This window comes from Hippocampus bargibanti, linkage group LG04 (genome assembly GCF_051943395.1).
Source record: "Hippocampus bargibanti isolate YZ-2025 linkage group LG04, ASM5194339v1, whole genome shotgun sequence".
In the NCBI taxonomy this organism is placed as follows: domain Eukaryota; kingdom Metazoa; phylum Chordata; class Actinopteri; order Syngnathiformes; family Syngnathidae; genus Hippocampus; species Hippocampus bargibanti.
In genome coordinates this window covers 29,447,442-29,462,204 of record NC_142737.1, presented here as the reverse complement: position 1 = coordinate 29,462,204, position 14,763 = coordinate 29,447,442, and the positions used below count along the sequence as shown (strand labels likewise).

Genomic DNA, 14,763 nt, shown 5'->3' with positions numbered 1-14,763 from the left:
ATCGCCTCTCGGCCTTCCGGCTGAGATCAAGTGTTGTATCTGTACTTATCAGTTTAATATCTGATACGTTCCCTAGATGGGAACCATATATTAAATTGATTTTTGGAGTCCGTAGATTGAATAGGGGCTTGCTCCTTCTGATCACTACATTGATCTGGTATTGCCGTACATCCAGGAATGGTGCATTGTTAGGTGAAGTTGGAATTTATGGCGCATCTGGGAAAGACCGCTTATCCATGCTCACCGCAAATCTGTAGGAAATACAACTTCCTTGCGGTCTTAAAAACTTTGTGACTTTGGAAGGGTTGAAACTCTCAAGTTGGAAGAATGCTTTGCAATTCGCTCTACACGGAAACATGTTTGAAACTTAAAAACATATTGTATTCGAACTTAATACAGCAATTTCTCCTTTTTCTTATTTGTGTACATCTTCTTTACACCAGTTTTGTGGTGCCGAGGCCGAAACGCATTTGGAAAACCGCGAGCGGTAGTTTACTCCTTGCATCATGTAACTTGGTACACATATTACTGCTGGCAAACCAAACCGCTGTTTGGCATGTGAATGTTTGGTTGGGCCATTTAACATTTGCAGTGGCGGGCCATGCATGTCACTCCAAGGCTTTCAGTAGTTTGCATGTCCGAGCTGATTTATTTCTCAAACTCCATTGAGTAGATGCAATGTTACAACATATGAACAAAAACATGTCTTTATGCCAAATTGTACAAGCATTATGTTATAATCCTGATTGAGCTCACTTTATGCACAGCTTCCATAGTGCAAGTTGCTCCAGATTTTTTAAAATGGTGTACCGGTGTTCCTTGGTTGCTCTCCTGCTCCACTTGATGCTCCACTGAATGCACAATTGGATCCTTCACCACCTGAAATATGCAAATTCTTTACGCTTTAAAGATGATATTCTTTGCACCGGACAATTCATGTACAAGACAAGCGCTTTACATAAAACATTAAAAGCATTTCAGAAAGATTTTTCTCAATAAGACGTGTCAAAAATCACCAAAATAAATGAATTGGTAAGAATTCAGGGCAAGGGAATTCATACCAGCAGTTTCACTCGGTTTGGTTTTGGATAAGGTAGTGAACAAAAAGATTACTTTAATCTTGTAGACAGCAGAGACATTGTGAGTTCGAAGTGAAAGGGCCATTGAGTGAAAAGCTTCTGCTCTCCCCTCACCCGAGATGTTTATTATTTATACAGAGGCAGGGAATGACATCATTTCAAAGGGGTTCTTGGAGCCATACTAAAGCCAATAAGTTTTCCCACCTCTAATTTAGAGTGTTTCTACCACCCTGCCATGAGAAGAGAAACCCCACTCAGGCACGGCAGTGACTGTGATGGTGAGGGTCATGGCTGGTGAGGCACTGACGTCATCACAGTCAGATGTACAAACATATGAACTCCACAGAGTAGCTTATTCACCATTTGATTGGCAACAGTTAATGTGTTTTGTTTAAAATCTCATGTCAGCATTCTTTATATACTGTATAAAAACTGTAGCATAGAAAAAAGAATGAAAAAAAACGTTATTGTGTTACCTTTACTTATAAATGAAGTCAAAGTCTGTCTGCCTCAATGGAGATCATTGCCAGTGAAGAAAGTCGTCCTTGATCAGTCCTGTTCCGACTGTATGTTTTCAGTTTTTTTGTGCTGAGAATGAGCACTCCACTGATGCTGTTTTAGCTGGAACAGTGAGCACGAGCTGGAGCAACTTTGTCGCTTCAGGAATAGTTTCAAATAGATCCTTCTTGGCCAAAAAGCTGAGAAGATGTCCACAACATTTACATGCATTCCTCACCGTTTGTGAGCTATACAGTCCGGTGTTGGTCTTCCTTTAATTATTATCTCCTGCTTCGATTGAAAGTCCAGTTTAAAAAATTCTTTCAATTTAGATATGTAATCCACCATTCTGAAAATAAGGCCAAGCAACACGAAAAAATGACTGCATGGTTGCACTTAACTGGATAACTGTTTACTGTAGCTTGCTGTCACTAATTCTATTATTCTGCAGCTGAGGAGTCGCAAGAAGAATCTAATCACCACCGCCCCCTGTCATGAGGCAGGAGAACTGTGTACCTCACCTCTGCACACAGTTTTGATTAAAATAAAATAAAATAAACACTGTAGTACAGTGTTTATAATGTACAGTGACTGTACATTATATACACCAACTAAACTGTAGAAATGTAGTTCATATACTAAAAGCTTTTGAACATTTTAATCGCGATATGCAGAGGGACAGCAATGCGGTCTCACTGCAGAGCAAGCCAGCACAGTTAGCATAGTGATTGCGCAAACCACCGTGAGGCTCAGCCGGCTGGTGCCTCACCGCTACATGACTGCGTACAAGGAACGCGTTCGGCCGCTGAGTATCCCATCGCCTTCCGCCACTGAGTATTCCATCGCCTTCCGCATCCTGGCTGCCCGGAGTGGCTACAACGATCAGGCACTGAGAGAGTGTTGAGAGCGCCGCTCTCAAGGACATGTTGACCACCCACGACGCTGGCACCACCCTCAGCGAGATGATCGATTCAGTCATCTGCCTGGACCATCACCTCCGGGAGCGGCAGCGGGAGCAAGGCACCCAGCGGTCCAGCGCACCCGGAAGCAAGCAGCGGACGACCACACCCGGCGGCGACGATCAGGCACGACGCCAGGAGGGGTTCCCAGAGCCGATGCAGGTGGGGAGCGGGAGCGTCGTACTCAAGGGCCCTCGCCTAAAACCTCCAGCACCTGTAAGTCCCCGGCTCAACGGTGACCGCGGCGGCCGTCGGAGGCGTCGAGGTCGGCGCCCGTCACGCGGTAGGAATTGGATGGCGAATTATTTGGCCCGTCCAACTACCAAGCTATAAGTTAGTGGATTCGGGGGTGGATGGGTGCTTTATCGACCCCCAACTGGCAGTGACATTGGGTTGCGGCATCGAGGAACTTAAAATCCCCAAGGAGATTCTCGACCTTGACGGCCGACTCTTAGCCAGGGTCACACGAATCACTCAAACTCCGGCTGTCGGGCAACCATGTCGAACACCGCTGGTTTTTACTCATGCCCTCCGGCAACGTGCCACTCGTGCTGGGCCTCCCCTGGCTCAGCACCCATGACCCTTCCATAGGGTTGGAGCCCCTACTGCTACGCTAACTGTCTGCGGTCGGCTACGACAGGGCGAGATCCCTCCTGTGGCGGCTCGCCCAAAGAGATGTCTCGAGGGCGTGCCGCATTGTTATCACGATCTGCGGGAGGCATTCAGCAAAGACAACGTGCAATCCCTACCACCCCACCGCACCATAGAACTGCAGCCAGGGGCTCCACTACCGGACTCTCGTCTCTACCACATCTCACACCCGGAACAAGAAGCCCTACACACATTGACTCTTCCCTCGCGGCGGGACTGATCCGACCTTCGCGTTCTCCGCTCTGCGCAGGGTTCTTCATTGAAAAGAAAGATAAGTCCCTGCGTCCGTGTGTTGATTACCGGGGTCTGAACGACATCATCATCCGCAACAAATACCCTCCCCCCCTCATGGATTCGGCCTTCGCGCCCCTCCAATCGGCCACCATATTCACTAAGCTGGATTTGCGTAGCGCTAACCATCTGGTTCGCATCACAGAGGGGGACGAGTGGAAGACTGCATTCAAAACGCTATTGGGACATTTTGAATACCTGGTGATGCCGTTCGGACTCACCAACGCGCCCGCCGTGTTTCAAAGCCTCATCAATGATGTGCTCAGGGACTTCCTCAACGTATTTGTCTTTGTGTATTTGGACGACATCCTTATCTTCTCTAAATCCGCAGAATAACACCGGCAGCATGTCCGATGGGTCCTGGCGCGGCTCCTGCAAAACCGGCTCTACGTGAAGGCAGAGAAGTGCGAGTTCCACGTCCGATCTTTGTGTTTTCTAGGGTTAGTTGTGGAGCAGGGGCAACTTCGGGCTGATCCCGCCCGCCAAGACCAAAGCGGTGGCAGAATGGCCAACTCCCAAGACGCGCAAACAACTCCAGCGATTTTTGGGGTTTGCCAACCTTTACCGCCGCTTCATCCGCGGTTATAGTGAGAAAGCACTTCCCCTAACCAATCTCACTTCCATCAAGGTTCCCTTTAGGTGGACACCCGTCGCGGAGGGGGCGTTTAACTGCCTCCGACATGCCTTTACTAACACTCGTCTTACGCCACCCGACCCGGACCACGCGTTCGCAGTAGAGGTCGACACATCGGAGTCCGGGGAGGGGGCGGTATTTTCCCAGCGCTCCCCGGCCGACCAGAAGCTCCACCCATGTGCCTTCTTCTCCCGCCGCCTCAGCTCTGCGGAAGCAAACTATGATGTGGGGAACCGGGAACTGCTGGCGGTCATCCTGGCGCTGCAGGAGTGGAGACAGTGACTCGAAGGGGCCAAACACCCCTTCACTGTCTTCACCGATCATAAGAACCTGGCCGCCATTCGGTCCGCCAAGAGACTTAATTCGCGCCAGGCCCGGTGGGCACTGTTCCTGACCCGCTTCAACTTCACTCTCACCTACTGCCCAGGTTCGCAGAACACCAAGCCGGATGCCCTATCACGCATTCACGAGCCATCAGAGAAGGTGGAGGTCATCGCCAACATCCTGCCGGCGCAAAACATCCTGGGTGCCCTTAGGTCGGAGGTGGAGAAGAAGGTTCAGGAGGCCCAAGGAGGTAACCCGGTTCCCAAGGGTTGCCCGGTGCATCGCCTATTCATCCCCCCAGCACTACGCGCCAAGGTGCTGCACTGGAGACACGCCTCCAGGGTTGCTTGTCACCCTGGGGTCAACAGGACGATCCACCACATCGCCCAGCGGTTCTGGTGGCCGGACTACAGGAGGGACGTCACGGACTACCCCCGGCGGAACTTGGTGGACCGCTTTTCCAAGTCTGCCCACTTCATTCCGTTAACCAGGTTGCCGTCCGCCATCGAGACGGCCCAACTCCTGGTTTATCATGTCGTCCGTCTCCACGGGATTCCAGCGGACATCGTGTCAGACCGGGGACCGCAGTTCGTGACCAAGGTATGAAAACGTTTCTATCGGTCCATAGGGGCATCAGCAAGCTTGTTGACTGGCTAACACCCTCAATCCAACGGTTAGACGGAGCGCAACAACCAGGATCTGGAAGAGGCTCTAGGGTGCGTGTGTCTCTATCGTCCAGCGTCGTGGGCCCTCCACTTGCCGTGGGTGGAATACGCGCACAACACTCTGGTCTCCTCAGCCACAGGTCGGTCCCCGTCCATGTCCACCTGTGGTTATCAGCCGCCGCTGTTCTACACCCAGGAGGGCCAGGTGGAGGTCCCGTCTATCCAACACCACCTCAGACGGGCCCATTGTGTGTGGAAGGACACCAGAGCCGCCCTGTCGCGCACGGCATCCCGGAACCAACGCATCGCGGATCGTGGTCGCTGCCAGGCACCGGTTTACCAGGTCGGGTGGATGTCCACGAGGGATCTCCGGTTAGCCGGGACATTGGCCAAACTGGGCCCACGGTTCACAGGTCCCTTGCCCATCGAGGCCGTCCTCAGCCTGCTCTCGGTCAGGCTCCAGCTGCCACCCACGATGAAGGTCCACCCGGTCTTCCACGTATACCTCCTCAAGCCGGTGGAAACCAGCCCCCTAGCTCTGACACTCGCCCCCCCGCCGCCTCCGCAGATGGTGGACGACGACCCAGTCTACATGGTGCGAGATACACTGGACTCATGGCGCATGGCAGGGGATTGCAATACCTGGTCGACTGGGAGGGCTACAGGCCGGAAGAATGTCAGTGGTTCCCCCACTCCTGGATCCTCGACCCATCACTCACCCGAGCGTTCCACTCGCCTCACCCCTCCAAACCGGTTGGGCCGCCAGGGGGCGTCCGTTGAGGGGGGGCACTGTCCCATCCTAATTGGCGTCAGGTGCGCGCCCCTCCCCTACCTGCTCTCCGGGCTCACTCACCTGATTCCAATCCCATTGATTGTGCCTTCTGGCTATAAAAGCCACCCATTCCCGCTCGGTCCCTCGCCGGTGTATTCTCTCTTGTTACCCTGTCACCCAGCAGTACACAGGTTGGTCCTGCTCATCTATTCGGATGCCTTACCTTCTGTTTTGCCCTTTGTGTCTCAGTAAAAACCTTTTCTATAACTTATTGTCTCCATCGTGTATTTTGGATCCAACCCATTCCTTTTTTTCTTCGTCCATCGAGTTCTGTCGCCACTCCTCAAGCGGACGTGACAACACAATTGGCAATAATTTGGCAAGTCATTTAAAAATTGTGATGTTCTTGGGAGGTTAGAAGTTACACATTTTGCTCAATAAGAAAATGTGGACTGAAGAGCACCATTCAAAAGAATCAACTTGCATTGGAGGTTGTTATAAAACAAAATGGCTCGCCACCACATTTTTATGCACTCTGGCGCTCATGAAACAGAAGTTGTGATGGGTTGACTCAATAAAAACTGCTGTCTGTCCTGACAAGTTTCAGTTAAAAACACAATAAACACTATTGAAGTAATTTAGTATTTAATCTCGTGCAAAGTCCAATAAAGATGTAACTTTAGGGATTCATAATTAGGACAAAAAAGTGTTTTTATCCTCACATATCTCCTAAGCCATCTGGCTCCCCCTGTGACTCTCTTCCTCCACATTTCGTTAACGAACTTCTCCCGAGCATTGGCACATCGGTTTTAGCCATTATCAACAGCAGTCTCTTTTCTGGCATTGTCCCCCAACAGTTTAAACATGCTGTTGTCCAACTTTGATCAAGAAACTTGGTCTTGATCAAGTAATACTGTCAAATATTAGGTTCATTTCCAAACTGCCTTTCATCTAAAATTTGGCGGGAAAAGTGGTGCACATGCAGTTGAAATATTTCTTGGGTGAACATAACATCTTGGAGGTCTTCCAGTCAGGTTTTGAGACGATGCATATCACAGAGTCAGCCATGTTACGGATTTCTAATGACACCCTCCTGGCCAATGACATGACGTGTGATTTTATTAGATCTGACTGCAGCATTTGATACAGTGGATCATAGTATTCTACTGTCTCGTTTGCAGCACTTGGTGGCCATGACCGGTAGTGCTTTTGACTGGTTTAGGTCCGACCTTTCAAATAGAACTTTTTGTGTTCGTCTCTGTCACGGTTTTGCAAGGTGGTGATGGCGGGTGCGGATCCCAAAAAAGCAGGCAGGAGGGAGCAGGAGGATGTTTGACAAATTGTATTAAATTAAAGGTCCGCAGGAGCAAAATGTAAAACATCAAAATGATCTGAATGGAAAAAAATACAAAGTAGCAAAAGAAGACCAAAAGTAAAAGTCCGCCAAGGTTAAACAAACACGTACACAATGCATGCAGCAAACAAGCAGCAAACAATGAATCGGCACCGGATGATCGTGCCAGGTGTCATTTTAAGTGTTATTGATTATAACGACCAGCACCTGCGAGGCTGCCGGCAGGGCTGACGTCGCGACCCGCTGGTCGCCAATCTGATCGGGACGACCAGCACCTGTGCAGGTGCAGGCGGGGCCGACAGCGCCCCCCGTTGGTCGCCAACCAGATCATGACAGTACCCCCCCCCCTTCAAGGGGCTGCTTCCAGAAGTCCCAACAGTCTCCCAAAAGGTCCACTCGCCAGGGAACGGTCGGTGGAGAGGGCAACCGCTGCCTCTCCAGCACACGACGGGCGGCGGCCTGGTGGGAACGGGACTCGGCCCGGGGTGGACGAAGACGCGGCACCGATCGTCGTGGGCGTGAGTGCGATCCCTCTCGCACGTTCACGCGACGGCGCATGGCTCTGCGTGGACGTCGAACTGCCAGGCGAAGAATGGCACCCCGTACGGCCGTATGGGACCAGGTCTACGGCCGGACGCCGACGTGGGCGTGAACTGCCCGGCTCCGGGGGAACGAGACCAGTCCAGAGCCGCTCCGGGATCCAGCGGTGAGTGGGGTCTCGGACTGACATTGACGCGGACGTTCCACGGCTCGTCGTGGATGAGACTCAATTCGTCATGCACGACGACAGCGTGGCTGGACGTGGGCGTGCAATGCCAGTCACCCAGGGTCACCCTGGACGGCCACCTGGAAGGAGGTCTCGGCCGGACGTTTACGTGGACGTTGCGGCTCGTCGAATGACGCGATTCAAACGCGACGAGGCTTGCGCTAACGTGGACGTAGCATTGCCAGGCACAGGGTGGAAATGAGACGGGTCCGATGTACCTGCGGGATCCGATAGTTGGCCGGTCCATTCTGTCACGGTTTTGCAAGGTGGTGATGGCGGGTGCGGATCCCAAAAAAGCAGGCGGGAGGGAGCAGGAGGTTGTTTGACAAATTGTATTAAATTAAAGGTCAGCAGGAACAAAATGTAAAACATCAAAATGATCTGAATGGAAAAAATACAAAGTAGCAAAAGAAGACCAAAAGTAAAAGTCCGCCAAGGTTAAACAAACACGTACACAATGCATGCAACAAACAAGCAGCAAACAAACAATGAATCGGCACCGGATGATCGTGCCAGGTGTCATTTTAAGTGTTATTGATTATAACGACCAGCACCTGCGAGGCTGCCGGCAGGGCTGACGTCGCTACCCGCTGGTCGCCAATCTGATCGGGACGACCAGCACCTGTGCAGGTGCAGGCGGGGCCGACAGCGCCCCCCGTTGGTCGCCAACCAGATCATGACAGTCTCGGCTTCTCTGAGTTACGTAGTGCCCCTCTGTCATGTGGTGTTCCGCGGGGCTCAATTTTGTTACCAGTGTTGTTCTCACTATACCTGCTCCCACTAGGTTCCATCCTAAGGAAACATGGAATTTGCTTCCACCACAATGCAGATTACTGTCACATCGATGTCCCAATGAGGAAGACACTTCATTGTTAAGGTCCCTTTTATCCTACCAGGAAAAAAATCAACACCTGGATCGCACTTAAACTTCTTGAACTTCGATGAAATGAAGCCAGTAGTGATACTGTTTGGTCCCTCTTGGGGTAATTCGCTAGACGAGCATCTTTAAAGATCTTTTTGCATCATTTCGTTTTGGTTTGGACTTCCTGATAGGTCATCCTGCCTTCCTTAAGATGATGTCACAACTCATTACGTCACATCCTATTGCGTCGCACCTTGTCTGTCACATAAATGCTCTCCCAGTCTCTCCTTTCCTGCTTCCTCCTCGGTCGACCTCCCACAATGTCTCCGCTGTGTTCAAGATTAAACTAACTTTCTGTCCAACACCTAGCTTCCTTCTGATTAATCCATCCTCTGCCATCACCACCCGTAGAAGCGATGAGCCAGGGACAAACGATCAACATAAACCCGTTAGCCCCAGTGGCCCATTTACATCACATCCTGTTGACTTGGTCCCCCTGGCTCCTTATCTGAAGTCAACAGTCTCTAACTTCTTAAACTGTACAGTGACTTTAAACTTGACCGACAATTTCATGCGGTTGTTAAATCCAGCTTCATTCGTCTTAGGCAACTGGCTAAAATAAAACACCTAATTTCTCATGAGCACCTTGGAGCAGTAATTCGTGCCTTTGTCACATCTTTGCTCAATATCATGCGCTTTACTTTGGAGTCAGCCAATCCTCCAGCTTGTTCAGAATGCTGCTGCTCACCTCTTGACTAATACTCGTAAGAGGGAGCACATACCGTAACTCCTACTCTGTCATGCCCTTCACTAGCTCCCTATACATTTTATAGTTCTTTTCAAGATCTAATTGTTTGGCTTCAAATCTTTACCTGGGCTGGCTCCTCCTTACCTCTCCGAGCTCATCAATCACTACACACCTTCCCAGCACCTTAGGTATACTGACCAGACATTATTATATGTGCCAAAAACTAATCGGAAGCACAGGGGGCCTTTTCCGTTGCTGGTCCCACTCTCTGGAATGACATGCCACTGAACATTCGGCAAGCCCCCTTGCTGCCGGTCTTTAAAACCTGTCTCAAAACTCACTTGTACTCTTTGGTGTTCGACTCAGAATGATTCCGACTTCATCTTGGTTTCACTCCCTGGTGCTTTCTACTAACTTTGTGAATGTTTTAGTCCCTGTATATGTGTATATATATCCTGTCCATGTTAAGTGCTTTTTTGCAGCTTCAGCTGTCGACAATGTGTATTGTATTGTATTTTATCACTTTCTATCATGGTCGACTCAACAAACGACATTTGTTTTTGTGGATGGGTGCATATAGGTATCCTGCATATTGTACCAGATTATTGAAACGAGCAAGGCACTCATTCCTTTCAGCTGCAAGTTCACCCAAATAACTGTAGGACACAGTTGATGTATAAAAAAATCTGGGTTTTCATTGTACATACTGTATTTTCTGTTTTGCCTGTAGAGCCCTAAAATAAAATTGGTTGGAATATTTTTTTTGCAATAATATAAAACTGTAATTATCAGTTTGATCAATGATCTGAGTTATTCATGAATTACCTCGTGGCAGGACATTTTCCCTGAAGTATTGGCTAATGCTGATGTTGCCTGCTGGTCGATACTGCCCAACAACAATAACCTTGTTGCCATCCGTGGCCAGACCCACTCCAAGTTGGGTGGTTGTTTTCCACACAACCTGAGTAAAATGACCTGGAGGAAGAAAAACGTAGAAAAGCTTACACATTACACTTATACAATCTCTTCACATACACTGTAGAGTTTTTCTGTAAAATAACAGTACATTACTTGTGTTAAGTTCATCCTGTCCACTTGATATCTAACTTATAACAGATTCTTTTCTTACAGGCTGTGTTTTTAGGTTTTCAATTACTCTGTGGCACAGAATGGCACTCTGTGGCAGTCTGACGAAGGCGGAAGCATATGCCGAAACATGCCAGGTAATTGAACACCTAAAAAACACTGTCTAAGAAAAGAATCAACAGTAAATTACTGGCAGCATGAATATCAGTATATTTATTATTTCACAATGCATCTACTGTAATAGATTTTATGCATGTTGTGCCGTTTTTACACTGCTGTCAGCAATTTACAGTTATTTTACAATATACCTACTACACGATAACACAATACAATGCATCTCCTGTGATTTATCTTAATGGTTTCGTACTGGTGCCTTTTTTAATTATAGTAGGTGGCAGTATCAGAACTGTGATATGGTGACAGTGCATGCCAATTTATATAAAAAAATATATTTTCTTTGATCAGACACATAATCAAATCATTGATAACTTTCATTCCTTTCATCACTTTGCGGCTGTGAAATGTAAATTTCTCCACTGTGAGACTAATAAAGGCATATCCAATCCAATCCAATCCAATCCAATCCAATAACTCACACTCTGGTGGAGGTAAGATACATATGTTGCCAGACAGAGCGAAGAGCTGAACCTTTGGTTACTTGATATGTCTACCTTCTTCTGCTTTTTAAGCATATATTTCAAAAGATATGAATACATTCAGAAACAAACCAAATCAAAATGGAAACTTTCATAATGCTTGCTAGAATCCACCAAATTTTTAAATTGTCATTTTTAATAAATGAGAGTGATATTGTAAGCATTTTGTTGTTACCAAACTTCTCATAACGGTAACTGAAACAAAAAGTGAATACACCGTTATTCTTGACTTTTTTTATATAGTTTCACTTGCAATTGACCTCCAATAAATGAAATGTGGCCCACAACAAAAATTCATTTGACACCGTTAAAGTGTCATCTTTGTGTCTACATTGCGTTGTAGTCGTTAAAACAAGGTACCATGTTTAATGTTAATGCAGGGCAATTCACAAAGAAGTAGAATGTATATGCTGTCAGCAAAGAGAGGCACCACATGTCGATATCTAGTTTTTGACAGAAAAAAACTGTTAAATTACAGTTTGGTATCCTTAACCAAGCATTCACTGTTCATTTACAAATAGATCAATATTTAATGATATTTCACATTTTACTCCAACCAAAGTCTACTTTCCATGACCAAATTGTTAATTGCGTCAAGACCAAGCCAATGAGGTGCCACATGGTCCCAAACATGCAAGACTGGACTTGCCCCTCCACCAGAATGAATATGCGCTAGTTTTTCTGCTGAGCTCACATGCACCTGACTATGCAACAATGCTCACTTTTGGCTCCTGATGGATTTTTGTTGAAGCGATATCTGAACTGTGTTGTTTACCTGTGTTGCCACTAAATCCTGGGTAGCTCCAGTTGTAATGCTTGACTTCACCATACCACGAATCAACTGCCTCTTTCCCTAGACAAGACAGATATTATCTCACGACAATACCGTGCAAACGATGTTTACATAAAACAGAGAAACAAGTCAAATCAAACAACTGACGATGAGGACGTTTCTTCAGCCGTCATCTGTACTTCTTTGAAGATGTCGGATGTTTCGTTTCTTATCCAAGAGGCTTCCTCAGCGAACTAGTCTTTTGCTGGTAGTTTCGGCCCTATACAGATCCCTACTGTCCAGACGTGGCGGTGCCAGACTCTGCTATGATTGGTCCCTGCTCTCAGGTTGGGGGGGAGCAGAGGACTACTCCCTGCAGCTACACTGATTACTTCTATTGTCCTGACTGATTACTTCTATTGTCCTGCCTGAGTATGGGGTCTATGACTGGCCTGATTGCCCCATTTGTTCTGGTATCACCTCATCATAACTATGATGAGGTGACACCTCGCATAACTCAGCCTATGTTGCCTAAGAAGTCGGTTGTAGGAACCATCCAAATTGAACCTCACCCCACTATGGCGATTTATTGAAGGGTTTTTCTGTTTTATGAAAATCGCTTCTTTTACTCCCCTTTCAAACCATCTACTATTTTCTATCGTGAAGATGTTTACCTCATTGTCGTCAAATGAGTGGTTGCCAGCTTTTAGGTGCATATATACTGCAGATTGAGGCTCACTAGGATTATCCCTGCGATGTCGATAGTCTTTATTTGTGAATTTGTTTAGTCAACCCGATGTATTGCTCTTTACAACAAATTTCAACAACTGACCTATGAATATTTGCACTGAGTCAGATGAAGCAAAAGAAGAACAACACGTTGTAAAATCTTGAGTTACACTTATTTTGAGAAGTGAAATACACCTGTTAGTTTTATGGGTGCTGAACTCCACTTGGAATAAATATTCTCTCCATCATTGCCACCGCTGTGCCGCATAACACCCAAAGCCAGCAGGTGATCCGCCCATTTCTGAGCCGCCACATTAAGCTCGCTGTTAAGAGTCAGAGGCGGTGTATTGTGCTGCGCTCTGTAGGTGTTGTGAGATTCCAGGAATTCCCGTCGAAAGCTTGCATCTGCCGATCAAATTATACATCATATTGATGAGAAAACAGGCTGGCATGGCTGCAGGAATTATTCCTGGAAGAAGAGCGGACTCACCTGCCATTGTTGTTTGATGCTACAAAGCTAAAGGAAATACAGTAAAAAAAAAAGATTATGTGTGTTAGTCAGAATCTGGTGATGAAAGCATGACACTTGTGTAGCAGTGAATACAAATTACCTCTGAAGTAATGACTTCTCAGCATATACTCCCTTTGCCGTTTCAAAATCGTCTGGTCTGTTACAAAATCTTGATATTTATATATTTGACATGTGGAGGTGGAGACAGAAAGCCAGCCTTCACTTTATTGCCTCTTTGGGATCACGCAGCAGGTTTATTGAGGTTTTTTCTCCATTTCTGAGCTTCCTGTTGTGTAACTCAGTTCACTACAGCCCAGCAATGTACATCAAATCATAGGTGGGAGATGTTGTGTTGTAGTTGGGTTTGACATGTAAAGACCTGAATCTAGCATGCATGCAGAACATTCCACGGACCGCAATAATTCTTTTTGAAACACTGCGCTTAACACTTAGACTGATAGTCCAGGACCTCATCCAACTGCGCAAAACCAACTCAAGGCAAAGATTAATGATTCCAAATTAATTAATTATCTTCACATTTATTCTTTCATTGTATCTATCTTCTATTCTGCTCATACTCCCCTTGTTTAATTGGGAGATTGTTATGTCATTGCTGTCAACACAAAATAATTACTCAAAACATTCTGGAAGGTGTGAGGTGTATGGTTGGCAACTCAATGGATAAGATTGCTTTGCCGTGAATCGCACGAGAACTTGGTTGAGAAAGTGCAAATCGCCGCTGTTAACAAACCGGTGCATCGGTTATAGACCAATTTTGCTTTCATCAATTCCGTTTTCATCTAATCATTACTAGTCCGCGAAAATGCACACTGATGTAGTCCTGTCATCATTTAATAAAAGAGCTTTTAGTGTCATGTAGTCTAGTTTTCATCCAGTTAACATTTTGCATAGACAAAAGTATTTTTGCTTCGTTTTCACAAAGGAAATGAACACACTTTTATTCAAATTTATACTTTGTAGCTTTAATTGGAGCAATAGCTCTAGAGCAGTGGCTCTTAACCTTTTTAGAGGTACCGAACCACACCAGTTAATATGCACATTTCATGAAACCTTCATTAGAAAAAAAAGTTGGTGGGACATAACTAATTGACATGGTGTGTGTCATAACTAATTGAAATAATGAGATGGATGTCTTAAGAAATATGGCAAAGGTTCCATCAAACCCCTGAGACCAATTCACTGTTCTAATGTGGTTCCATCGAACGAACACCAGTTAAGAACCACTCCGCTAGAGCTGCCAAGAAATTAAAAGATAGAACAAATGAACAAAAACAAGAATAAATGAGCTCACTTCCAAAATAAAAAAATGTGCACATAAAATAATTGACAACATAATGTGTCCTCTTTTGGGATCATACTCAAGATCTGTGCTCAGAAAATACTCA

General features: G+C 46.7%; 1 protein-coding gene and 1 non-coding gene across 2 annotated transcripts; one reads left to right on the top strand and one right to left on the bottom strand.

Moving 5' to 3' along the window:
* Window positions 1-191, top strand: LOC148899649 (U2 spliceosomal RNA). The gene has a single exon (XR_016114886.1). It is a non-coding gene; the product is annotated as a U2 spliceosomal RNA (small nuclear RNA).
* A 435-nt stretch (window positions 192-626) lies between these two features.
* Window positions 627-13,527, bottom strand: LOC148899648 (Golgi-associated plant pathogenesis-related protein 1-like). The gene is made up of 6 exons (XM_088995567.1): window positions 13,458-13,527; window positions 13,337-13,363; window positions 13,042-13,251; window positions 12,121-12,198; window positions 10,429-10,578; window positions 627-879 (listed from the first exon to the last, which is right to left on the bottom strand). Exons 2-6 carry the CDS (start codon window positions 13,341-13,343, stop codon window positions 797-799), a joined length of 528 nt encoding a protein of 175 aa, XP_088851693.1. The 5' UTR covers window positions 13,344-13,363; window positions 13,458-13,527; the 3' UTR covers window positions 627-796.
* Window positions 13,528-14,763: the final 1,236 nt, after the last annotated feature.

What these genes read in the sequence shown, in the direction of transcription:
- LOC148899648 (XM_088995567.1), bottom strand. An exon ending in AGGATTTAGTGGCAACACAG is followed by an intron (nt 10,579 to 12,120) that starts GTAAACAACACA and finishes TTCTTCCTCCAG; the next exon opens with GTCATTTTACTCAGGTTGTG. An exon ending in GGAAAATGTCCTGCCACGAG is followed by an intron (nt 880 to 10,428) that starts GTAATTCATGAA and finishes TGCATATTTCAG; the next exon opens with GTGGTGAAGGATCCAATTGT.